Below are 27,413 nucleotides of genomic sequence, written 5' to 3'. Positions count from 1 at the left end.
CGTTAACAACAAAGCAAACGAAGCATGGCTTGACAAGTCTAGAAGATAGTTCAAATTAAATGATTAATTCTAATCTATGTCTCAAAACCATGCAAACCAATGAGTAGTGGAAGAGGTGTAGCTAATGAAGTGGCCAGTCTGAGGGATCTCCCTCCTCCTCGCTGAGTTTCTTTTGCTGCTCTCCTTCGTGTCTTTATAAACTGGTGGTGTTGCCACAGTATTCCTACACGCATTACTGCTTTTATTTACCGATGTGCAATATCTGCACATGCTGCTCCTCTTTCTCACTGTCTGCAGCCCAAATGTGTTTTCTCAGGGCATCTGAGTCACGTGATCGCACAGTAACGAATCAAAGCAAATCAGGAAGAAGGGGGCGGAGCAAAGAGTGTGTGCAGGAGAGGAGCCGAGCAGAGAGAGCTGCTTTTTCATGAAACGGGAGTAAAGTAGTGAACTTAGAGGAGAGAAACAAACTAAAGTATCGATCATAAACCACTACCAACGTCCTGATCGATATCTGCATCGATCTGCCCACCCTTGTCTCCTGGATCGTAGCTGAGATCAGCGTGAACCACGTGGGTCTCTGCTCCCTGATCTGTTTCCTGTGTTTGGAAAGAGTTGCAGCTTCATCGCGGAGTTTCTCTCGGTTTGTGGGCTCATCTAAAGGTAAGCACCGAGCTAACTTTACTGTGAGTTCAGTTCATGTTGAGTTTAGCTCCTGAATGAGGTCTTCTGCTGCTCTCCTCGGTGTCTGTTCACAGTTTATTGTGAACACGTTGAGAGAAGAGTGAGAGAGTGTTTGGAGAAAAACACCAACTAATCATTAGCTCAGCATGCTGGGAGAAGTTGGAGCAGAAAAGTCTTTTCATTGTCCCTGCAGCTGTTTTTCTGCCTGCACCAAACCTCTACAGCCTCATTTCTATTTGTATGGACTCAAATGTCGTCATAAATATTTTGTACTTGTAAATCAAATGCGTATTTGTGTATTGAGTTTTGCAACTTTGCAAATAAGCATTAAGACTATATGTATTTAAATCCTAACAGTATCTGTAACCAGATATTAACAGAAAAATTTGTAACACTTGTAAATATTTTTTACACACAGACAAATTCTCATCTGTAGATGCACAAAAATAAAATGTTCATTGATTAACAAGTACAAAATATTAATGACTGTTGGGTCTGTGTTCCCACAGGCCCGCTAGTTTAGAGACTTATTCCTCATGAAGAGCGAAATCAAGACAGAACATCTGTCTCCCATCCCCCCCGTTGGTTACAAACACAAGGCTGTGTGTGTGTGTGTGTGTGTGTGTGTGTGTGACCTCACCAAAAGGATCATAAAAGCAGGAAGCAACATCAGACAGAATCTTCACAAGGGATTTGCTCATGATAAAACACTACAGCCTCTTCCCAGAACCTCGAGAGGCTGGGGAGGGGGACATAGGAATGTCTTGATCCTATAGTTTGAACCAAGACTTTACAAATTTAAGAAGCACAATGACAACATTCAACAATTTGACTTAACAATGACCACAATTTGAGCCTCGATATTTCAAGTGATAACAGGAAAGTGTGTGTGTGTTCTTGATTTTACTACCTGGTGGGATCCACTTTAAAGTTGTCCATAAAATTTAAATGATTAATTTTACAAAAATGAAAGCAATATATCACTGACATACAAATGAGGACAAAAGCTCAGCTTTCTGTTGTGCTTCTAAATACTGTAGGAACCGCAAGTAAGCCTGCAGTGTGAGAGCAAAGTGCTCTAATGGGATAGTGTGATGCTATGAGATCTTTAAGCTATGATGGGGCCTGATCAGTCAAGACTCCGTCCTCTGTTCTTGTTTCACTGTGATGTTACAAAGATCTGTTTTGTGTCCCAGCCGATCAGCAGGAGGAGAAGAGTCTGACGGAGCACCAGACGAACATTTTCAACCATTCGGACTCAGCTCAGCCGCTACAGTGGACAAAAATGTCATCAAGACAAAAGGTGAAGAACCTATCACTTTTATTGAAACTGTGCACTTCATCAGCTGATGCTTGTTTGTCAAGATTGAAAAGGATTCAAGAAGAAGTTTGTCATTTCGTATGGTATTACCCAGGCTGAAATGAAAGTGTTTCTCACCAGCATCTACAGTGCAATAATCAATACAACTAAAAAGAAAAATGGTTTAACAAACAGTAAAAAGGCAGTAATAAATCACAATAAAAAGGGGTAAATAACATAAAATCTTAATTCATAAACAAACTCCAGTCCAAATAGTCACACTCATACAGGTAGCTTCAGCCCTTTCACAGAAGGGGCTAATTAAATTAAGTAGTGTGTGTATCTGGGGAGTATATTGTATGCTGTGTGTGTGTGTGGATAGGAGGCATCAGAGTATAGCTGTGCTAATAGCTGAATGGATGGTTATTGGGTGCAGTCCTGCTTTTCTGAGTCTCCCGAGGGAGTGCAGACGCTTTTGTGCTTTTTTTGATAACTGCTGTTGTATTAATGAAGAAGGACGGGTCATCAGCAAGGTGCACACCCAGGAACTTAACACTGCTGACCCTCTCCACAGCAGCACCCTCTATGGTGAAGTCTGTGTGGTGATCTCTGCCAGACTTCCTGAAATCGATCACCATCTCTTTTGTTTTGTCCACATTGTTGGTGAGATTACGGGATCTACACCACACTTCAAGCTGCTCCACATCTATTCTATAAGTGGTCGTTGTCAGTGATGAGACCAACCACAGTTGTTGTCTGCAAATTTCAACAATATGATTAGCACTGAGTCTGGCTTACAGTAATGTGTGAGCAGACTGAACAGCAACGGGCTCAGGACACCCCCAGAGGAAAGTCTGTGCTCAACAAGATGGTCTTTGATGTGTGGCTGCCCACCTTGACTGTCTGTTGCCGCTTTTCAAGAAGCTGAAAACCCATTTGCAGGTTGCAGGGTCCACGCCTGATAGCATCAGCTTTTCCAACTGCTGCAGAATGATCGTGTTAAAAGCTGAGCTGAAGTCGATGAAAAGGACTCTGGCAGAGGGGTGTTCTTCCTCTCCAGGTGTGACAGCATAACATGGAGTGTGGTAGAGAGAGGTCACCTTCTGTAGATCGGTTGGTCCTGTATGCAAACTGAAGGGGAACCAGGTCTATTTGGAGACTGTTCACGATGTGCTTCAAGACCAGCCGCTCGAGGCATTTACTCACAATTGGTGTCCCTTGTCATTGGGGGAGGGGGCTTGTAGTACGTAATGTGTTGGAAGCCCTGCCACAGCATCGTTCCTCACACTGTGTTGAGAAGCGCTCCACAGTCTGATATTGTTGTCAAGGGAGCAGACATTGGCCGGCAACTGTGTCCGTACGTCTGGCTTGTATTGGTTAGCAGCTAGCCTCGCATTAGCTCCTCTATGCTTACCCTGCTTCTGCATCCTATCACACCGCTTTCTGTGTTTCCTCCTGGGTGTTGCTCAGAAAGAAAAGAAAGAAAAAGAAAAGAAAAACAAACAAAACACCTGGATCACCTGTATGGAGAAAAAAAAATTGTGCAGCATGCAAGATAGACAGCGCACAATGTGCATTGAGGCAGCAGGAAAGAAAGGTGTAGTCCGTGTCTGTGAACACCGGTGTGTACACCTGTGTGCATAGCTGTGTGGATCAGCATGCTTGTATTCCAAAGGTTTCTCCATGTAACGATCTGCTAGGAAGTGTGGGGAGCCATAGCGCCGTCCCCCAGGGTATGAAGCAGGTATGGAGGAGGTCCAGGCCCCAGATATCCAGAGGCCCCAGAGTACAAGGACCCAAGGAGGACCACCAAAAGGGGGGGAACCGTGCCACCCTCCTGGGAAGAGCTGAGTAGAGCCCCAAACGAGAGGTCACCCAGCAGCTACGGAGCAGAGGCCAGAGGGGGTTGCAGTGGCGTGCCCGCGGGCTCTGCCAGCAGCCAGCTGCGGCAGAGAGGACCGAGCTTCAGGCCCAGAGGGCAGAGGCCTGAGGGCATCCCATCCCCCGGAAGGAGCCCAGCCGGGCCACAGGCACCAGGCCCCGCCAATCGGCCACCAGGAGTGAGCCGGTACATACATGAGCGCCCAGCCCCAGACGACAAGGACCACCAACACACCAACGTCTGAGGGCATCAGCCACCGGCAGGGAGTGTGGTGAGGGGAGATAGGCCTCCATACTTAGGAGGGCCTGAGATGTACCCAGAGAGGTTGAGTCTAAGACCCAACCTGACATATAGACACAGACGAACAGGCGCACGCAGATACAAACGTGCATTCCCACCCCATGTGCACAACCAAATACTCGGCACTCACCCAACGTGTAGACAGACACAAATAGACACTGCACAGACAGTCGCACTCCCCAAACATACTCTATATCACAGGTCCAGGTACCCCCGCCCCCAGAGGGGCAAGCCGCACCTAAACCCAGGAGATGTAACCCTTCTCTCTGGGGTGGAGGCAAGCGTACCACCTCCTTATCTGCAGTAGTAGGGAGGCCCCGCATCCCAGACCCCAGTCTGACGGCCAGCACCTCCTCCCAGCGCCCCAGCCCTGACGTCTAACAGAACCGGGGTGAGTGAAGACCCAACACCTCCCTAAGCCCACTCATATGTAGTGTTGCTGTGTGCTGTTCTAAATTGCATTTAAAACACAGGAGAGCATGGTACTAGCTTCCTCTCAGAGAGCAGCACGGCTCTTCCCGAAAACCCTTAGTGTCTATATGCATTTAAAATTGAGGGTAGGGCAACAGCACCAGAGGTGGGTTGGAATACACAGACCATCCTTTGGATGCTATAAAACGTGCCCACCCCCAAGGCCCTATATGTATGTGTTATGTGAGAGTGTGAGTAATGTGGATGTCTAGGTTGCAGAATAAAATTGAGGCACAGGCGGCCAGAAGGGGACAGAGGGGGAGTGCCTCCCCTGCACCTTGGTGAGATACCTGCACTCCAAGCCCTGCGTGTGTGGGTGGGTGTGGTAGAGCGGGAATAGGGAGGCAGCTTAGGATGGGGAGGGAAGAAAGGGAGGGGCAAGCGGCCCCTCCCTGGGGCCAGCTCCCCCGCTGACCCCAGTAGGCACCCCCACACTCTGGAACCCACCAGGGCAAGGGGGCCCAGGCCCATCCGGACCCGGGCCCGCAGCAGCAGCACCGCCCAGCCCCACAGAGTCCGGGGCAGCCCACCCGACTCCATCCCAGAGAAAACTGCACCCACCCCATCATCCAGTCATCTCCCAAACTACACAAGACAATAGACACCCAGGTTGAGTTCATTCTCCACCTCTCTTATATCGCTCCCCCCACGTGCAGAGTGAGCTCCTATAGAGAGGAGACCACCTGCAAAGATATAACAGCCTCCCCACCAGTTAGAGAGCCCCCTAGTTGGGCCGATGCACCAGAGGTCCCCTGCACTGGGGCTGAGCCCCCCTGCACCCACCCGCCCACAGCTCTGGCGACACAACAGCCAGGACCCAAGCCCCCAAGGCCCAGCAAGCACCCCAGACCGGGGGACGGAGCACCCCCAAGCCTCCACGCCCGTCCCGGACCCAGGCTACCAGACCAGTAACCAACGTCCGCCAGCACAGACCCTCCCCCATCTCTTCAAGACGAATGTGATCTATTAGATGGTTTTTATATTGGTTAGAATTAAGATTATTTTTATTTTTCCAGTTAATGAGGACCATTTTCTTGGCTATGCATAGGGCCGTAAAAACAACGTGGGCTGTGTTTATTTCTGCAGTGACCTCATCCAAGTTGCCCAGCAAGCATACTAATGGGGAGGCTGGAATGTTACATTTCAGACACTTTGATAAGTCTTCACATATCTCACGCCAAAACGTCTGAACTGGTGGACAGAACCAAAGAGCGTGGATGTAATTGTCCGGTGTATTTGCTGTGCAGTGTGAGCAGTTGTTGGAAGGCGTATAGCCCATCTTGAACATCCTATGACCAGTATAGCGCACTCTGTGTAATATTTTGTGTTGTATTAATTGGAAACTGGGATTTCTGATCCATTGAAAGGTTTTTAAGCATATCTGAGACCAAAGGTTTGGGTCTAAGCTGATCGATAAATCTGCTTCCCATTTTGCTGTAGGAAGGGATATTGATTCATCTACTTTAGAAAGTGTTTGTAAGTAAAGTTTTGTAATATGTCCGGATTGTTCCAGATAGGTGTACGTTTGCATGGGATTAATGAAGACTGTCATTTTTAGAAACTCCCACCATGCTGTCAGAGAAGAGCTGATGTTGATGCTTTTAAAGCATTCATGTCGTTTGATGTTTGAGCTGATAAATGGTAGGTCTGAAATTTCTAGGTTATTACATAGGGCCTGTTCTACATCTATCCAAGGTTCATCTAAGAGGGTGTGTTTAAACCATCTAGAGGTGAACTGAAGCCTGTTGGCTAAAAAATAGTGATTAAAGTTAGGCAGATCTAATCCTCCTTTATCCTTGGTCTTTTGCAGTGTTTTTAAGCTGATACGTGGGGGTTTATCTTTCCAAAGGAATTTAGAAATATACGAGTCTAGAGATCTGAACCAATCTTGTGATGGCTTATTTGGGATCATTGAAAATAAATAGTTTATTTTTGGCAAGACCATCATTGTTATAGCGGCGACCCTTCCCATGAGTGATATGGGTAAAGATTTCCATCTAGCCAGATCAACTTCTACTGTCTTTAACCCTTTAAAGCCGGTCGGAGTGGACACGCTCCATTTTGCGTAACTATTTATAAATCCCGGTAGCTCTGCAACCAAGTAAGCTAGCGCAATAATTTTTTTTGCATATGAAACCGGAGGAATTGTACTTACATCTTATGCCATCAGCTTGTCCTAGGTCACAGTTTCCTTCCACATATAGCTTTGCAAAAACTGCATAAAAAGCGCTTGCAGCACCAAAAACAAAATATTTCAGAAACACGCTTTGCCGATCCGATCAGCTGTTCATAACACTTCCTACGTCCATCAGCGTGAACTATCCCATGTCCGCCATGACCTGCCCGAAACCGGAAGTGACGTCATTTTGCGGAAATGTAGTTTTTTGCCATCAGGGCCTCATGAGCCTATACTGGTGTTTTTAAAAGTTATATTTGACTTTATGACTTTCTGTGTCATTTCTGGGATGCTTAGGACTCATATTGCACTGCTGGAAATAGTTTATTTTGATGCATATGCTGTTTTCTTTGCAAATTTGCATTATAATATTTATTTTCGTTTTTCCTACAGTATATGAAAATTGGTGTATTTCAAAAATAAAACTAAGAAGACACTCAAAATTAATTTCCTGTGGTGGGAAACTAGTTTGTGCAACTTTTTTGCATTTACAGTTTTGAGGGATATGCCTCTTAAATTTCTCTAACTAGAAATATATGTTAAAAAAACTATTTTCAATTTTTTTGTAGTTTATTGTACTTTTTTGCAATTTATGTAATTACTATGCACTTAATGCATACATATTATTAAAATTTGGGCTATAATGGTTGTATTGATGTATAGCAACTTGAAATACTCCCAAAAATGGCACTACAGCATGTAAAACTATAATATATGCTCTGGCGGACTTGGTTCTATGGTAGGTCTTAAAGGGTTAAAAGTGGGATGTGGTTTAATTTAGTTAATTCTGAAAGTTTAGGAGAGACATTAATACCTAAATATTTTATATTTCCAGATTGCAGTGGGGAAGGAGAAGAATTATGGAAGGAGCAATTAATCGGAAGGACTGTTGATTTTGACCAGTTAATTGAATAATCGGAGACACTTGAGAAAGAATTTATCAATGCAATTACCCCAGAGAGATTGGTTTGTGAGTTTTGGAGAAAAAGTAACACATCATCCGCATAAAGGCTGATTTTATGTTCTACATTCTTACATTTTATGCCCTTAATTGTTGTAGCCTTTCTAATTGCTGCTGCTAGTGGCTCAATAAAAATTGCAAACAGTGAAGGGGAGAGTGGGCATCCCTGTCTGGTGCCCCTCAGGAGACAGAAGCTGGAGGATGTTTGTTTGGTCATTTGTTCTGACACAAGCTGTTGGGGAATTATATAATATTTTTAACCAGTTTTATAGCTTGAGGGAAATACAGGGTCTTTGCCTGGTTTTAGTAAGAGACTGATATTTGCAGAGTTCATATTTGGTGGTAGTCTACCATTTTCTTTGATTTCCTGCAACATCCTGTGAAAAACTGGTACCAGAATCGCCCAGAATTCTTTGTAAAAATCTATTGGAAAGCCGTCTGGACCTGGAGCCTTATTATTTGGCATACTTATCAGAGCTTCCTGGAGTTCACCTGGCATCAGTGACGAATCCAGTGCCATTGCTTGGGTGTCTAATAATTTTGGAAGAGTTATGTTGTCGAGAAATTGATCGATTTCATTTTTAGATTGGTTTATTTGTGGTGTATATAAAGTTTCATAGAAATCCCTAAAAAATGTTTATTTTTTTAAGATCATATATTGTATTCTCAGATAAATCTTTAACAGCACATATAGTTGTTTTTTCTTTATTGATTTTTAACTGGTTAGCAAGAAATTGTCCGGATTTGTTATCGTGTTCATAATTTTGCAGGCAAAGTATTTGTACTAAGATTTTCGTCTTTTTATTAATAATTTCTTTTAATTCTAGTTTTGTTTTGCGTATTTTGTTTAATATTTCTTGATCTTGGTGTGACACATAGGCTTTTTCTAAGAATTTGATGTTTTTTGATGTTTTTTTTTCTAGTTCCTGAATATTTTTGTTTTCTTCTTTCTTATGTGATGAGAAAGAAATTATTTTACCTCTCATTATGGCTTTCCCTGCTTCCCAGAGGACAGATGCTGATGTTCCAGGAATGTCATTAAAGCCTAAATATAGAGTCCATTCTTTTTTAAAGTATTTGATAAACTCTTCGTCTTTGAGCAGTGATGTATTAAATCTCCAGTTTTTACTTGGTGTAGTATTATTCTTCTGTATTAGTGTTAAAGATACAGGAGCATGATCGCTGACAGCTATAGGATGAATCTCAGTGTCTGAAATGTTACTCAGCAATGAGCTTGTGAAGAGAAAATTATTTAGAAGATAAAGAAACTCACAACTCAGATATCTATTTTTTACATGCGCATGGGCAGTCAACGGTCCGATCTGCTTTGCACTGATGTGCACAACAGATGAGACACAGAAAAAGCGCCCAGGGCATCCTGAACGACCTTTATTTATACTTAAAGCAAGTCTCCACAGCAGTAGGAGTGTCATGTATGGAACTCCTTAAAAGGAGAAAGAGAGGGGGAGCGCCAGTCTGTCTGTTTAAAACCGGATGTCACCACATTCCTTTTACACATATGGCTTCAATTTCTCTCTCCCTGTGTTGGCTCCAATTCACAACCTCTTCTTCCTTTAAATGAAGCTACAACTTAAGCATAATCACAAAATTAAAAATCTTTCATCAGAGCTACTGAACAGAAAATAATCCAGACGAGGTTTTTTTTTTTTTTTTTTTTTTTTGCACTCGTTTTTATTCATTTTCAAATTAAACCGTAAGTCTTTTTTGTAGATGGAATCTTATTTAATGCAACCACAAACCCAAACTCAAAGGGGTCTGGTGATGCCAACCTGTATGGATTGTTGTTAAAACAGTATTCAGTCAGAAGGAAAACAAACGTCTTCTTTCAGCCAGTCAGAGCTGTGCTCGCTGTCCAAGCCTTTTTGTTTCAATCACAAAAACTGGACCAATCCTGGGACAAAAATCAAACACTGCAAAAGCCAAAAAAGAAAAGGTTAAAAACTGTATTTGGTGACTAATCATGTTTGATTCACCCCCCAGGTTTGGGAGCGGTTCTGTGGGCCGTAATGTGAATATTTAAGAAATTGGACAATGTTTCTGTTCAGGCATGATGCAAGGTAGTGCTCCTCCAGTCTGCTTTGTAGGCCATTTTGGAAGCAGCAGTCAGGTGAACAGCAGATGTAATTCCATTTTTCGATCTCCAGGCCATCTTTGAAGAAAAGCATGAATGGTGTGATGCCGAAAAGCATGAATGATGTGATGCCGACTCCATGGTTAAGTCGGTGGCGCCGCACCGACTTAACCTTTTTAACCTTAAAAAAAGATGGCGCCGGTGCATGTGGCTTGCTGTCTATCACTGCCAGTGTTGTTTGTTTGTTTTGATTTTATTGACTATTGTAATAAATGCCAACTCTCTCTTGGTGTATGATCGCCTAACCGTACTGGATCTCCGACCTTCTGCCAAAGGCTGGGCAAAGTGGAACCAAGCTGGACATAAAACTTTGCCCCCGCTAATATCGGAGATCCCGGCTCACCTGTGCCGTGTTCCAGATCCACCACTCCGGCAAAAGTGCTGACGCCGGGGTCGAAGGGCTGGCTTCCTGGTGAAGCTGAAAGCTTCTTTAAGGTATTCTCTTAAGCCCTTATCCAGAAAACAAGGAGCGGTGCCAAACTTCTGTTTCTCTCGGCGATCATTGGAACCTGTCTGTACCTGGCTGGTACCTGTCATCTGCCTGGATGGGATGTTCCAGTCCCGCCGGCGTGGTGTGAATCTGCGGAACCTGTGGCCTCTGTGTCGGGCTTCTAGGACGGCTAGCGACAGGGATCCGCCGCTTACCGCCAGGATTGGCCTGGTAAATGCTAGGTCCCTAGCGAACAAAACGTTTATCCTGAAGGATTTCTTCACATCCCGAGGACTGGATTTTCTTTGTGTGTGCAAGACGTGGCTGAGCGCTGGGGAGTGCAGCCTCTTCTCAGATCTTCTACCTGGCGATTGCTGTTATTCTAATTCCCCACGTATGTTGGGCCGAGGAGGAGGAATAGCTACGATCTTTTACAGTCATTTTAAATGTAAGAAGCTATCAACCCCGTCGTTCACCAGCTTTGAACTGTCTGTTTGAGTTGGGCTGCTCTCACACAGTGTTGTGTGCGGTGGTTAAAATACAATAAGGACTTTGTGTTGACTTTGCTGACTTCTTGGTTGAATTCCTGCCAAAATATGATCGTGTTCATATTGTTGGGGATTTTAATATTCACGACTGTTGTCCTGATATGCCCATGGCGAAGGGCTTTTTAAACCTTATTGATTCGTTTAATCTGGTGCAATGTGTGACAGGTCCCACACGTGAACGTGGACACACACTTGATCTTGTTTTATCTCATGGCTTTTCTGTTTTTAACATAGATTTGTGATGCTGTGTTTTATGACCACAGTCCTGTGATGTTTGAAGTTCCTCTTGCCTGTGCCTCAGTTAAACCTCGCGCTGCTGCTCAGCACTGTCGTGTTTTTAACTCCTCCACTGCTGAACACTTTTCATCAAGTCTCTCCTTGTGCTCGTGACCTCTCAGTCTCTGTTTCCTGCTCTGCTGTCTTTGACAGGTTTGAGCATGTGACTCTTTCCGTTTTAAAGGAGACCGTTGGTCGTTTTAAGTCTGTAGGGTCTCCAAATGATGCTGTCCCTCCTCGACTTTTAAAACAGGTGTTACCTACAGTTGGTCCTTTGGTTCTTGAGCTGGTATACCATAGTCTGACTGTCGTCAGGTGTCGTCCCTAAAGATTTTAAACATGCAGTAGTCAAACCCCTGATTAAAAAACCTGCTCTTGATCCTACAGTTCTTGCAAATTACAGGCCTATCTCCAAACTACCTTTTCTTTCCAAAATTCTTGAAAAGGTAGTTTACAGCCAAATAATGGCCTTCCTGGAAAAGCAAAATGTGTTAGAGGTTTTCCAATCTGGTTTTAAAGCCTTTCATAGCACTGAATCAGCCCTTTTAAAAGTTTTTAATGACATATTTTTAGCGACTGATGCTGGGGTCTGTGTTGTTCTTGTGCTTTTAGATTTGACAGCTGTGTTTGATACCGTGGATTATGCCATTTTATTCTCTCGTTTGGAGCACTGGGTGGGCATTAGGGGCACAGCACTGGAGTGGTTCAGGTCCTACTTGGCGGGGCGAACGTTTTTGTGTCAGCCTCGGTGACTATGTGTCGTCCTCCGCTCCCCTCTTGTGTGGTGTCCCACAGGGCTCAGTTCTAGGCCCCCTCCTCTTCTCTTTATATCTGCTTCCTCTTGGTTCTGTACTGAGAAAGCACAGCATTCCTTTCCACTTTTATGCTGATGACTGTCAGATCTATGTCCCTCTAAAGAAAAAAGGCAGATACCTTACACAGCCATTACTTCAGTGTCTCGATGACATTAAGACTTGGATGTCTGTTAACTTTTTAAAATTCAATGATAAAAAGACCGAGGTGATGGTTTTTGGCAGCCCCACTGAGACCCCCAATGTGTATGTAGATTCCCTGGCACAGTATGTTAAGCCAACTGTCACAAACCTGGGGGTCAAAGCGGACTGTGAACTGAAGCTTGACAGTCAAATTAAGGCAGTGGTAAAATCTAGCTTCTTTCACCTCAGGCAGCTGGCAAAAATAAAGCCAATTCTTTCACGGCAGTACTTTGAGACAGTGATCCACGCCTTTGTTAGCACTCGGCTGGATTACTGTAATGCACTTTATATTGAGGTGAGCGCATCATATATCAGTCATCTACAGAGGGTGCAAAATGCCGCAGCTCGTCTTTTAACTGGCACTCGAAAGTTTGAGCACATTTCCCCTGTTTTAGCTTCACGTCACTGGCTGCCCATTTCTTTTAGGATTCATTTTAAAATTCTTTTATTTACTTTTAAAGCTCTCCATGGCCTAGCTCCATCTTATCTCTCTGAGCTGCTACAGCCTTATACAGCCACCCGCTCTCTCAGGTCAGCTGATCAGCTGCTCCTGAAGATACCCAGGACTGGGCGTAAACTTAGAGGAGATCGTGCTTTTGCTGTAGCAGCTCCAAAACTGTGGAACGAGCTTCCTTTAGAGATTAGACAGGCCACTTCTTTATCTGTTTTTAAGTCACTCTTGAAAACCCACCTCTTTACCCTGACCTTTGACACCACGTGAGATGTTGGTTTTTATTTTTATTTTAGTTGTTTTTAGGTGATTCGATGCTGTTTTATCTTGGTTTTGTTTTAATATAGGGCTGTTTTAATTTTATGTTTTATTTATTTATTTCGCTGCTTTCTGTTATTCTATTGTTTTAACTTATTTTCTGTACAGCACTTTGTTCCTGTGCTGGGTATTTTAAAGTGCTTTATAAATAAAATTGGATTGGATTGGATGGGGCCAGGTAAGCGACCAGAGACAGCTCCATAAGGAGTGGGTTAGCTAAGCCAGTTTTGTCGGTGCTGTCCAACGTCATGTACTGTTCATAGCTGGGTACAGTGATGCAGGTAGACAGAGGTTTGCCACATGATGCACTTAACTCTCAGACAAAGTTTGGGAACATAGGAAGGCAGTTTTTAGATATTGCGGGGTCCAGTTGGAGGAAAAAGCCTGTGAACTGCGACAGCTTCTGAGCTGGCAGAGGAGAGGGCTAGTCCACCTGCAGCTTCTTAGCTGCACAGTGAATCAGGGGCTGACTGCCGAAGCAGTGGCGGCACATTGGGGCTGTGCACACGTCATCACAGATAATCTGCCTTAAAGGCGTGAATAAAGGTTTCCTCGGCCAGGACACGTGAGGGCATGATATCCCATACCACGTGTGTTGTACCGAGTGTATTGACTGAAATCAGAATCAGAATCAGAATACTTTATTCATCCCGAGGGAAATTAGGGGTTACAGCAGGCAGCACGCTAATGGCGCATGCGCACTCACAAAGGAACCTTCTGACCAACTTTACACAAACATCACATTGGGCAGACATGTCAGAAGGTAGGCTGATAGGAAAAAAACAACGAAAATACACTACATGAGGTAAGAGGAGGAGAAAAAAAACTCCACTCAGACTGAGCTCCTAGTGGGAGAACAGTTTGATAAAAGAAAAAACACCTCAGCACAAAAGCACAAGGAACTACTTCAGCCTTTGGTTTAAAACTACTGTTAATAGAGGAAATTTGAAGGTTGAGTTTATTCCACGACTGCATTTCACTCACTGCCTCTGTTTGTTTCTCTTTCACTGCAGGACCAACATGGAGCGAGAAGTCAGCGCTCTCAGGAGGCCGACAAACCTCACAGAAGAAAGGAAGAGAAAACATACAGTTGTGATGAGTGTGGAAAGTCTTTTAACCAGTCTGGAAATTTAAAAACACACCAACTCATACACAGTGGAGTTAAAGCGCACAGCTGTGAGTTGTGTGGACAGTCTTTTACCCGGGCTGAACACTTAAAGACACACCAACTCATCCACAGTGGAGTTAAAGCATATAGCTGTGACTTGTGTGGAAAGTCTTTTACCCATGCTGGAAGCTTTAAAAGACACCAAATCATGCACAGTGGAGTTAAACCATACAACTGTGATTTGTGTGGAAAATCATTTACCTCGGCTGAAAGCTTAAAACAACACCAACTCATCCACAGTGGAGTTAAAGCGTACACCTGTGGGTTGTGTGGACAGTCTTTTACCCAGGCTGGACACTTAAAAAGACACGAACTCATCCACAGTGGAGTTAAAGCGTACAGCTGTGAGTTGTGTGGAAAGTCTTTTAACCGTCCTGGAAACTTAAAAACTCACCAACTCATACACAGCGGAGTTAAAGCGTACAGCTGTGACTTGTGTGGAAAGTCTTTTAACCAGTCTGGAAACTTAAAAACTCACCAACTCGTCCACAGTGGAGTTAAACCATACAGCTGTGAGTTGTGTGGAAAGTCTTTTACCCTGGCTGGAAGTTTAAAAACACACCAACTCGTCCACAGTGGAGTTAAAGCGTACAGCTGTGACTTGTGTGGAAAGTCTTTTAACCAGTCTGGAAGTTTAAAAACACACCAACTCGTCCACAGTGGAGTTAAAGCGTACAGCTGTGACTTGTGTGGAAAGTCTTTTACCCACCCTGCAAGCTTAAAAACACACCAACTCATCCACAGTGGAGTTAAAGCGTACAGCTGTGACTTGTGTGGAAAGTCTTTTAACCAGTCTGGAAGTTTAAAAACGCACCAACTCGTCCACAGTGGAGTTAAAGCGTACAGCTGTCACATTTGTGGAAAAACTTTCCGCTGGCTACTCAGCCGAAACATTCACCTACGCATTCACACCAAAAATGATGTTTACTGCTGTGATCAGTGTGGTAAAGCTTTTGTGATATACAAAAACTTACAGCACCACATGTTTACCCACACTGAGGAGAGACCTTATAAATGTGACCTGTGTGAGAAAACTTTTAAATCTCCACGTTACCTCAAATCACACCAAAAGATTCACAGCAGAAAGAAACTCTAAAAGTGCAGTTACTGTGAGGTATGTATTTTTCTTTTAACAGTTTTACAATTTTATATGAATGAAGTTTAATTTCAAAGCTTAAAAGTTTTAAAAGCTCCTCCCCTTTCTCTCTATCTAACATTCACACTCCAATGGATGCATCGGAGAGCAGGTTGGAGTCAGTATCTTGTGGGATGCAGAGTAGAGCATCCAGGGGTTTAATCACCAGTCTTCCCATTAAGTAGATTACCTACAAATGAAGACTTAATGTTGCCCAGTAAGCTGAGTGTTATAATGTAAACAGTAAGATATAATTGGACACTGGCACAGATACTCCTTATTTCAGGCGGTGTTAAAAATAAAAATGTTGAAAGAATTCCCTGACTTCCACTGTCTTTGTGTCTTTGTTTAGAAGCAGAGCGACACAGACTGATCCAGTTCTCAACCCTGTCGTCACTGTGGTAGTGGGAAAGAGTTTCTCTGTGACTTTTGTGAAAAAACTTTCAATCATCAAGAGAACCTAAACAACATCAACTCAGACACACTGGAGACAAAACGAACTACTGCAAAGAATATGGGAGAGGCTTCCCTAAACCAAGTGAATTAAACCAAAATTAACTCTGTCACATGGGGTCAAAAACCATCTCTCATTCACCACTGCGGATCATCTTAAAGTGCATGGAAGAGTCCACACAGGAGAGAAACCATACAAATGCAGAAACTGGGAGAAAAGTGTCTCGCTGTCAGGACGTCGTAACAAACATGAACGTACATACATGGAGGGGAAACTACAGCTGTGACCAGTGTGACAAATCAAAACATTTCACACCCATTGATTTTGAAAACCTTCAATATGAACTAAAGCCATCAACAGGATGTGAAACGACCACTGATGTGACTTTATATCCAAGAAAAAGATAAAAAGTCAAGCTGATCTGGGTCTGGGCTGTACTTTGGTGTATTACCACCTTAAACAGTTTGATCTTTTTGTGGTTTCATTGACTCAGTTATGTCAGATTTCCTCTCTGTCCTGGTCTGGATGCTCATCTGTAAAGAAGTAAAACTCGGATGGTTCAGTGGTCTCTAGCAGCTGATTAGTGAGCCAGCACTTCTGTGTATCATGCAGTTGTGCTTCTTTTCCTCTTGTGTCGACTCAGCTCAGTTACTTGGTTAGAGGGTTCCACATATACAAGAATCCTTCCTGGAATCGTTTTTTGGTATGAGGTGTTCTTGGGAAGACGTCACACCACCACCACTGTGTCAGGCTGTTCCTGTGATCTTCTTTTAATGCCACGTGTAACGGGACTCAAATCTCTCGAAAAACTACAGCTTCCGTCTCATTTACCAACAAACATCATCCAGATGTTTGTTGTTAGATGTGAGATGAGCCTTTCTGTTGTTGAATCTCTCCCCCCATTGAATCTCTTATTGCTGAATCATGACCTCTGACCTTATCTAAGCTAAGTAAGGCCTGCAGGTCTTTAGATGATGATCTGGGTTCTTCAGTGACCTCCTGGATTAGTCATCGATGCACTCTTGCAGTATTTCTAGTCAGCCACTTGCTCCTGGGAGGCTTGAGTACTCTTCCATTTTTCCTGTAGTGTGGATAATGGCTCGTAGTTCGCTTGAGTCCCAAAGCCTTAGAAATGACTCTGTAACCTTTTCATACTGATGTCAGTGACTTTGTTTCTCTGCTGTTTCTTTTGATCGTATCATGATGTGCTGCTGTGTGAGGTCTTTCAGCCGGCTTCCATACATGGTCAGGTTGTTTTTCATACCTTTTTACCCTTAACAAATGAAACCATTTACAGACTATTTTCCACTGACCCAGGTAACCTTTGTCATATTTCTTTCCTTTTTGATCATCTGAAACATTCAAATGTTGAGTCCTTCAGGTGTAACCTTGACTGTTTTCCCAGTTGCAGCTTAAGCTAGGCTTAATCCTTCCTCTTTATACTACTGCTTAGCCACAACCAGCTGTGACAATGTTTATGGCTGGTTTGGTTAAAGTGCCAGTTTAGTAAATAGGAGAGGGCTCTCAATCCCACCAGTGCATAAAAACGTGAGTTCTCTGTCATTGCTCACTTTCTGTAAGAATGTCATGGCCCTGGGTCTTTTGACCCAGCGTTTTGTGTTTTCTATTATTGTGATGTATTTTGGTTCTGGTTTTCTCTTTCTTTGGGTTTTGGTTCTGTTCTACCCCAGTTTAGTATTTAGGCTTTTCTGCCTGTGTATTCCTGTGTCAAGTCCGGATTTCTTAGTCTGTGTCTTTGCATGTGTGAGTTCCTGTTTTATTTTGTAGGTCTGTGTCTCTCGTCAGTGTTTCTAGTTTCACTTCCCTTGTCCCGTTATGTCCAATTACTCCCAGCCGTGCCTCCGTCTGTTTCAGGTCTGTTTTTGTTTAGCTTTTCCCAGTTTAGGTTACTCGCTGTTCTGTTTTTTGCCACCCTCGCCTTTGTTTGTTATCTCACTGTCAATAAAGCTTCCTCACCTCAGTTGTGCTGCATCCTGGGTCCTTTAATAACTTACACCTGGCTCGCGTCGCGAACCCTGACAAAGAAAGCATGTTATCCTCAGGCAGAGCTGCAGACGATCAAGAATCCATAACTACTGGATGGTGGACGCTTCTCTAAGCAGACAGTCAGTTCTTGGGATGCCAGCTGGATGTAGTTTCACAACCTTTAACTTAATGTCTGTGTGTTTTTAACATCTTATGCTCTGGTTTAACTTTTAAACAACCTGATTAATGAAAGCACATCTTTTGACCACCCTGTTTGTCATCAGCGGTGGCTTTAGGATCATCCTCACCTGCTCATGGTTGCAGTTGTTTATCGGTTGAATTGGCATTTACTTTATAGTGTGATAAGATGTTAATAAGCGTATAAAGCTGTAAAGCCTCTTGAGTTACTTAAATCGCCTTTCTTCCTCAGTGTGATGCTCAATGTGAACTGCAGGTCGTCTTGATGATGTCTATATGCCTTAACGCATTGAGTTTCTTCAATATCATTGGTTAATTAGATATTTAGATTGATAAGCAGCCGAAATTGTGGACCTACTAAAGTGACCAGTGAGTATACAGTCTGGTTATCATCGTGTTTAACTTTGTTCACATGCACTGATGAATGAACAGCTGATGGCTGTAGCATAACACCCACTGTAGAAAACGGTATTCGTAATCAGGAAACATTAAATGCTGAGTGTAAATGCGGCATCAAGGGCATCGACAAAAAAAAAAAATGCTCGTATTGGGAATGGCATGGGGACCGATCGGTTTTCTATCGCCCATTTGCTGGGAGTAAGGGCGCCCTCCGTTTGCGAGGTGCGCCTGCTGCTTGCGGCACAAGGAGGAGAGGGCGGGGCGGCGGGGGAATCTCTGAACGGCTGTAGCAGCATCTAATAACCAACTCGCAAAAGAAAACAAAATAAAAACAAACCAACAAACACGAACACACCAGACATCATGATACAGACTTATAATTTGCACCGATTTTTTTTCGAAATTCTATACTCGAAAAGTGAGCGCGAGAGCCCTCGGTGCGCCTGCTCGCTGCTGAAGTCAAAGTAAACTTTAATGTCATCTCCGCTACATACAGTCCAGTATATAGAGACACGAGACGACGAGGCTCCAGTTACAGCAGTGCAAGTAAACAAACAATATATATAAGAAGAGTAAGAAAATAAATATACACTTTAGGACCAGGGGTAAAGGGATCAATAACAATTTAAAATTTATAATTTACGTTTTGATGATTTAATGTCACACACAACCCGTCGAAAGGGGAGGGGGGCCGGCTGCTTCCAAATAGAGCACATTTCATTTATAATGATGTAAATCCAAGCCCGTTATGGATTCATGATTTGAATCTTGGGTTGTGTGAAATCCCAGAAATAAACCTTAGACAAAGTGAATCTGTGAACTAAGGTGTAGGTCTACTAGGTTATGTTGTGGTGATCGTCGATTTGGTGAATTTGTGTTCATTATGGAGTGCAAAATTAAAACCAATGTAAGATGGACAAGAAAAGTTCAAAGCCATCAGGTCCTCAGTTTAGAAAAAAGAGAAAAGAGGAGGAGAAACGAGCAAAAGATGCAGGTAAGCAGACGTGTGATTGGATAATGGCAGGTCATCCTGAAACGGTCAGTGTCAGAATCAGAATACTTTATTAATCCCTAAGGAAATAATGTGGGTTACAGTTGCTCCAAGAAGAAATGGTAAAAATAGCAACAGTAACACACTAAACTGCAAACAGTACATTATGTTACAGATTTTAATATTAATTAGTCATTGTCAATTGTTGACTTGTCCTGTTCTCATTGTATGACGAATTATGATGGCTGTTTGGTAGCCGTTTGCATACAATGCATACTGTTGGGTCTAAAGTCAGACGTTTGTGTATTGTATGTACGGTCGGCAAGGTCTGTCATCTAGAATAGTAAGAAAGTGTCACAGTTTGTGTTGACAGACCATGGGGATGTGGAGAAGGAGGACCCAAAATGCAGGACTCTTCAGATGAAGCAGTGTCTTTATTTACAGTGTTGTAAATATGAACCACAATGAATCCCTGTGCATCCCACACTCCTGTGCTGTGTTCCCTCTCACTGTCTGTGCTCTGAAACTCTGTTTTCTAGTTTCCATGCACCCGTGCTTGCTGCCCTCTCGTCTCCACACTCCTGCAGGAAGAACACAGCCGTAAATACTTCACACTATGGCAAACTCACACTAACTGACATCTCACTGGGAAACTGACAGGAAGTCTCACGCAACGATCCAGCATCGGAGAGAACTCAACCACACTCCTAAGTAGCTCTCCTGATGAAGCTTGACCAGCTGCACACACCTACACCCACAAACAAGAAAAACAAAGAAAAAACAAGGGACAGCAACACCAAATATACACATGTCCATAAACTATTCAAGAACCCCGGGTACCCAGACGCAGGTAAAGTGTATTTATTAAGCGCTTTTCATAGACAGGCGGTCACAAAGCGCTGCACAGGATTCTTATCATTCTTATTTTCTGGTTTGTTTGTTTCTTCCCCTTCTCATCCAGTCTGTCTCTGTGTGCTGTGATTAGTGTCCTTATGTTTGTTTACCTCCTACCTCCTCAGTCATGTCTTTGTATCTGTCTTGTGTCCAAATCTTTTTAAAGTGATGCTACATCAATGTGCTCACAGACATTTACCTTACACTATGTTCGAGTTACAGTGCATCATCTGTGAAATATAACAGAGATTACAACCTTCAGCCTTCAGTGAGCTTATGGTGAGCCTACAACGTTATTCGTTAACAACAAAGCAAACGAAGCATGGCTTGACAAGTCTAGAAGATAGTTCAAATTAAATGATTAATTCTAATCTATGTCTCAAAACCATGCAAACCAATGAGTAGTGGAAGAGGTGTAGCTAATGAAGTGGCCAGTCTGAGGGATCTCCCTCCTCCTCACTGAGTTTCTTTTGCTGCTCTCCTTCGTGTCTTTATAAACTGGTGGTGTTGCCACAGTATTCCTACACGCATTACTGTTTTTATTTACCGATGTGCAATATCTGCACATGCTGCTCCTCTTTCTCACTGTCTGCAGCCCAAATGTGTTTTCTCAGGGCATCTGAGTCACGTGATCGCACAGTAACGAATCAAAGCAAATCAGGAAGAAGGGGGCGGAGCAAAGAGTGTGTGCAGGAGAGGAGTCGAGCAGAGAGAGCTGCTTTTTCATGAAACGGGAGTGAAGTAGTGAACTTAGAGGAGAGAAACGAACTAAAGTATCGATCATAAACCACTACCAGCGTCCTGATCGATATCTGCATCGATCTGCCCACCCTTGTCTCCTGGATCGTAGCTGAGATCAGCGTGAACCACGTGGGTCTCTGCTCCCTGATCTGTTTCCTGTGTTTGGAAAGAGTTGCAGCTTCATCGCGGAGTTTCTCTCGGTTTGTGGGCTCATCTAAAGGTAAGCACCGAGCTAACTTTACTGTGAGTTCAGTTCATGTTGAGTTTAGCTCCTGAATGAGGTCTTCTGCTGCTCTCCTCGGTGTCTGTTCACAGTTTATTGTGAACACGTTGAGAGAAGAGTGAGAGAGTGTTTGGAGAAAAACACCAACTAATCATTAGCTCAGCATGCTGGGAGAAGTTGGAGCAGAAAAGGCTTTTCATTGTCCCTGCAGCTGTTTTTCTGCAGCTTCATTTCTATTTAAGTGATAACAGGAAGGTGTGTGTGTGTGTGTGTGTGTGTGTGTGTGTCCGTGTCCGTGTCCATGCTGCCCAGTCTCTTTTACTGTGTTTAAATTGCAGCTGCTAGAACACGGCTGTTCAACATCTATTCATTCAGTCACGTTTATTTCACATCTACAGACACGCATTTAGAATAGCCTTTATTGTCATTGTACAGAGTACAACGAAATTGGAGTGCCACTCCCTTGGTGCAAGTTTCAATAATAAATATAAATGTAAAATATAAAAGTACAAAAAAACAATCGTAGGTACTCAAACAATAGTATGTACAATATATACAGGATAGCAGCATTAATATAATGACAGTGACGGTATGGAATAGGTTCAATTGTTTTTGTGCTTATTTACTACGGTGATAGCTCTGGGAAAGAAGCTATCCCTGAATCTGTTTGTCCTGGTTTTATGTGACCTGTACCGTCGGCCTGACGGTAATAGTTCAAACAGTTGGTTGCTGGGGTGAGAGTAGTCCTTGATGATATTGCCAGCTCTGCTGAGGTACCGAGAGTTTGCAGTGACCTCCAGGCTGGGCAGAGAGCAGCCAGTGATCTTCTGGGCTGTGTTGATGACCCTCTGCAGTACTTTCCTGTCTGCAGCTGAGCACCCTGCATACCATGATGTTATGCCGTACGTTAGGTTCAAGGTTCAAAGTTCTTTATTTGTCACATGCATAGTTATACAAGTATAACACACAGTGAAATGTAGCCTGACACGCTCCTCGACATGTGCAAAAATTGGGGGGGGGGGGGGGGGGGGGGTGTAGAGGAAGAACATTTTATATATATATATATATATATATATATATATATATATATATATATAGTATATACACTGGGTGAATGTGCAGTAGTAGCAGCAAGCAGGTGAATTCTGTACATTAATATGAATAGACATCTAACTATTTTACAGGATAGACAATGTAAACATATTTAAAATTAAAGGAATTGAAATGTACATTGTGCCTTGGTTTAGTGTCTGGAAGAGAGTCCTGTCTCAGTCAATTATAGATGATGTGAGAGGGCGGGTGTGTGTGTTTAGGGCACGGATGGCTTGGGGATAGAAGCTCCTCTTGAGTCTCTCTGTCCTTGCCCGGAAGATGCGGAACCTTCTACCAGATTGCAGAAGTTGGAACAGTTTGTTGCCTGGATGTGACGGGTCCATCAGTATCTGCGCTGCTCTAGTCCGGCATCTCCTGGTGTAGGTGTCCTGAAGCGGGGGGAGAGCAATCCTGCAGCAGCGTTCTGCTGTACGGATCACTCTCTGGAGAGCTTTTTGGTCCTTCACACAGCTGTTCCCAAACCACGATGTCATGTTCTGTGTGAGGATGCTCTCCACAGCGCCTGTATAGAAAATCCTGAGGATCTTTGGAGAGACCCTGAACTTCCTCAGTTGTCGTAGGTGATACAGGCGCTGCCTAGTCTTTTTGGTCTGGACCTGAATGTGGGCAGCCCATGTCAGGTCTGAGGAGATGTGGACACCAAGATACTTGAAGGACTGCACCCTCTCCACTGGAGCTCCATTGATGATGATGGGCTTGTAGTCTCTGTGCTGACCCCTTCTGAAGTCCACCACCACCTCCTTGGTCTTGCTGACGTTCAGCTGGAGGTGGTTGTCCTGGCACCACGATGCAAGATTCTTCACTTCATCCATGTAGGCCGCCTCATCGTTGTTGGAGATGGCACCCAACACCACTGTGTCGTCAGCAAACTTCACAATGGTGTTGGAGCCATGGGTGGCCACACAGTCTGAAGTGTAGAGGGAGTAGAGCAGTGGTGAGAGGACACATCCCTGAGGTGCTCCTGTGTTGATGGTGATGCTGTTGGAGAAGCACCTGCCCACCCTCACCACCTGAGTTCTGCCAGTGAGGAAGTCCAACACCCATGCACACAGACGGCTGTTAAGTCCCAGATCCCTCAGCTTTGTGAACAGTCTGCAGGGCACTATTGTGTTAAACGCTGAACTGTAATCAACAAACAGCATTCGCACATAGTTACCCTGTTTCTTGTCCACGTGGCTGAGAGTGGTGTGTAGGACGTGGGCGATGGCATCCTCTGTGGATCTGTTGGATCTGTAGGCGAACTGCAGCGGATCTGTGGTGTCTGGGATGGAGGAGGAGATGATGTTCTTCAGCAGCCTCTCAAACACCTTCATTACTACCGAGGTCAGTGCAACTGGCCGGTAATCATTCAGGGATGAGGGTTTGCTGTTCTTGGGCACAGGGATGATGGTGGATCTTTTGAAGCATGTGGGGACCACAGACTTCGCCAGGGACTCGTTGAAGATGTAAGTGAACACACCTGCTAGCTGGTCAGCACAGCAGCGCAGCAGGCGGCCGGTGATGCCGTCTGGCCCCGCCGCTTTCCTTGTGTTCACTCTCCTCAGTGCCGCTCGGACGTCATGCTCCGCGATGCTGGTCACCGGTCTCTCGCTGATGACGTCACTGTCCTCGGTAGTCAGGCGGTAGATAGCATTAGCCGCCTGGCTAACCTCAAAACGGGCGTAGAACTGATTCAGCTCGTTGGTGAATGCAGAGTCAGCGTTGATCAGCGCAGTGTCCCTGGCTTTGTAGTCCGTAATGGTGCGTAGTCCGTGCCACATACTCCGTGTGTCGCCCTGGTGGAAGTGGGACTCCACACGTTCCCGGTACCGCCGTTTAGCATCTCTCACCGCGCGCCGCACGCCGTATGAGGCCGCTTTGTAGGCGCTCATATCGCCAGTGGCGAGACCCGCGTTGTAGGAGGCGGTCCTGGCGTTTACTGCAGTGCGGATCGATCTGTCCATCCACGGTTTCTGGTTTGGGAATGAGGTGACTCTCGCAGTGGGGATAATCTCCTCCGCTAGCATATTGACGAAGCATACTGCTACTTCCGTAAACTCGTTGATGTCGACTGCGCATGCTCTGAACATGTCCCAGTCGACGTCGTTGAGTGCGTCCTGTAGCGTAGCTTCTGATTGGGCAGTCCACCGTTTTACCTCCCTCGTGGTTACTTCTTCCCTCCGTATGCTTTGTTTATACTGGGGGATGAGGAAGATGGCGTTGTGGTCAGACTTCCCAAAAGCCGGGTGTGAGACAGCTTTGTAGCCCTGCTTGTATGGCGTGTAGCAGTGATCCAAAATCCGATCCCCTCTCATTGGACACGAGACATGCTGGTAAAAGTTTGGCATGACTTGTCTGAGGTTCGCTTTGTTAAAGTCTCCTGCTACAATAAGGGCTGCGCCCGGGTCCTTGTTTTGAAGCGAGCTCAGCACATCATGTAATTCGGACAAAGCCATACCTGTGTCCGCTTGGGGTGGGATGTAGACCGCCGTGGCGATGACCGAGGTGAAGTCACGGGGCAGATAGAAAGGGCGGCACTTAATGCTCAGGATATAGCATGTTCTGACTGAGAGATTTCTGAAAAAATTCAAACGTACAGCTCTGCTATCACTTCCAACATAAATGAAGACAGGAAACTAAACAGCAGTGACGTTTGTAGGGTTACTGAAGTTGGGCTAGCTGGTATATAATGATGTGCTATGTGATCGCTAGCGACACAGCTATGTTAGCATAACATAAACAGTGAAGCTGGAGGACGAACACTAACACTTTTCCACTTATAAAAGTTAACGTTAAGGTTCCTCGTGGTTAGAGACAAATGCAATCGCATGGCAGGATGCTGTAAACGGACCAAACTTCAGTCAGGAGAACAACTGAGATAATCCATCCACAATACGAGGTTAGTCATTAATATACTGCAACAACATGGGAATAGAGCAGCTGCCAGAGAATTCAACCTTAATGAATCAATGGTACAGAAGTGGAGGAAGCAAGAAGAATGAGTTTAATAAAGTTTGATTTATCTGACTGCTTTGTTTCGCTTAATGTGCCTTATAATCCCGTGCACCTTATGGTCCGAAAAATACGTACTGCACACTGCAGTTTAATGTTGCAAAGCACCTCTTTTTAACTTCAGTGGATATTATACATGGTTATGCTCAGGATATGTCAGCCCATTTCTACTGGAAATACCTTTTGGTTAAACTGTCAGCAAGGAATTTGCATTTGCACTGTTACATTTTTATAAAGCTTTAATGTACATAAAAACCAGCTTCTTGTTTAAGTGAAAATAAATGGAAGGTTGTCTTTTTGTGCTAGTAATGTTTTTGAGTTGTATTTTGTCTCGCATCAATTATATCGTCAGTTATATCGTTATCGCAAATTTTCAAATATATATCGTGATAAATATTTTTGGCCATATCGCCCTGCTCTAGTCCCAGTCCGGTTGTTCAGTCTGACGTCACTAGCCGTGTCTGGGTCTAAACTCCGCTGCAGGTCCATATATCAAACGATCACTCAGCATTACTGAGAGTTGAAAAACTGTCTAAAGTCTTTCATCTTTAATAAAATGATCAGCGTTCTGCTCTACCAGGTGTAACAATTGAGTTTAACATCCAGGCATCCATGAAAACGAAATTTATGACATTTAACGGAGTTAGAAGTTAGCAGGGAGTTGCTCGCTAGCTTCTATCTAAATACAATATAGCATGTCCTGACTGCGGGGTTTTGGAAACAAATTCAAACGTACAGCTCTGTTATCACTTCCAACATAAATGAAGACAGAAAACTAAACAGCAGTGACGTTTGTAGGGTTACTGAAGTTTGGCTAGCTGGTATATAATGATGTGCTACGTGACCGCTAGCGACACAGCTATGTTAGCATAATACAAACAAACTTTTTTTCCACTCAATAAAAGTTAACGTGAGGATTCTCGGTGGTCAGGAACAAATGTAATCGCATGGCAGGATGCTGTAAAAGGACCAAACTTCAGCCAGGAGAACAACTGAGATAATCCATCCACAATACGAGGTTTGTCATTCCTATACTGCTGCATGGGCTGGGCTGTAGTTACATCCTAAGGTTTTAAAAACTGAGCTTCAATAAATGATTAGCGGCAATAAAAGCCGAGGGAGGTCAACAGTGATCACTGACTTTTTAGGAGCTTTTTGAGATTAAATAGAAGAAAATACAAAACATTAAACATGTTAACAACACAAAAGCCATATTAAACGCAGACTACTTTAGGCCCGGAAGTAGGATTCGTCACGTCATCACTTAACAATCTGATTAAGAGACCGCACGCTTGAAGTACGTGCACTACGCACGGTGCGTACTATCTTTCACTGTGATGTTACAAAGATCTGTTTTGTGTCCCAGCTGATCAGCAAGAGGAGGAGAGTCCGACGGAGCACCAGACGAACATTTTCAACCATTTGGGCTCAGCTCAGCTGCTACAGTGGACAAAAATGTCATCAACACAAAAGGTGAAGAATCTATCACTTTTATTGAAACTATGTGCACTTCATCAGCTGATGCTTGTTTGTCAAGATTGAAGAAGTTTATTGTCATTTTGTATGGTGTTACCCAGGCTGAAACAATATACCGTTTCTCACCAGCATATACAGTGCAATAATCAATACAATTAGAAAAAAAAAAGATTAAAAAGCTAGTAATAAATCGCAACAATAAATGAGTAAATAACATAAAATCTAAATTAAAAAACAAACTCAAGTCCAAATGGTCACACTCATACACGTACCAGGAGTCCTTTCACAGAAGGGGATAACTAAATAATGTAGTGTGTGTATCTGGGGAGTATATTGTATGCTGTGTGTGTGTGTCGAACTCCAGGACTCGAGTGCTGGAGTCCTGCGGGTTTTAGACGTGTCCTAGATCCAACATGTCACAAAATGGCTGTGTGTAGGCAGGAGAGGACCCAAATGCAAAACTCACCAAGACTGAGGATAAAAAGCACAGCCTTATTGCTGAAAACAAGGGAAAATGATATAAAACTAAACTGGGAAAACTAATAAATCATACATGAAAACACAGAGTGACTCACACAGCTATGAGGGAGGACGCAACACTGAAAACAGGAAGACTGAGGACTTAAATACACACGAGGTGATCAGGAGAAGTGACATTAAATGGGGAAACAGCTGAAACAAATGAACATAATGATGTCAC

General features: G+C 43.9%; 2 protein-coding genes across 5 annotated transcripts in view; both read left to right on the top strand.

The window, feature by feature from the left end:
- The first annotated feature begins 494 nt into the window (after window positions 1–494).
- Window positions 495–17,682, top strand: LOC308385584 (uncharacterized protein). Its single transcript, XM_080864605.1, has 4 exons — window positions 495–663; window positions 1,881–1,987; window positions 13,958–15,226; window positions 15,600–17,682. Exons 2-3 carry the CDS (start codon window positions 1,970–1,972, stop codon window positions 15,206–15,208), a joined length of 1,269 nt encoding a protein of 422 aa, XP_080720731.1. The 5' UTR covers window positions 495–663; window positions 1,881–1,969; the 3' UTR covers window positions 15,209–15,226; window positions 15,600–17,682.
- Window positions 17,683–20,845: 3,163 nt separating this feature from the next.
- Window positions 20,846–27,413, top strand: part of LOC308385571 (uncharacterized protein) — a 66,802-nt gene continuing 60,234 nt past the window's right edge. For all 4 annotated transcript variants that reach the window (XR_013969553.1, XM_080864567.1, XM_080864566.1 and 1 more), the window contains exons 1-2: window positions 20,846–21,130; window positions 26,604–26,710. The gene's annotated coding sequence lies outside the window, so the exon portion shown is untranslated. The remainder of the gene's footprint in view (window positions 21,131–26,603; window positions 26,711–27,413) is intronic.

The sequence above is a fragment of the Rhamphochromis sp. 'chilingali' genome, assembly GCF_963969265.1.
Source record: "Rhamphochromis sp. 'chilingali' genome assembly, chromosome: 18".
Classification (NCBI taxonomy): Eukaryota; Metazoa; Chordata; class Actinopteri; order Cichliformes; family Cichlidae; genus Rhamphochromis; species Rhamphochromis sp. 'chilingali'.
Note: the sequence above shows the minus strand (reverse complement) of the source record. Positions and strands in the feature narration are given on the sequence as shown.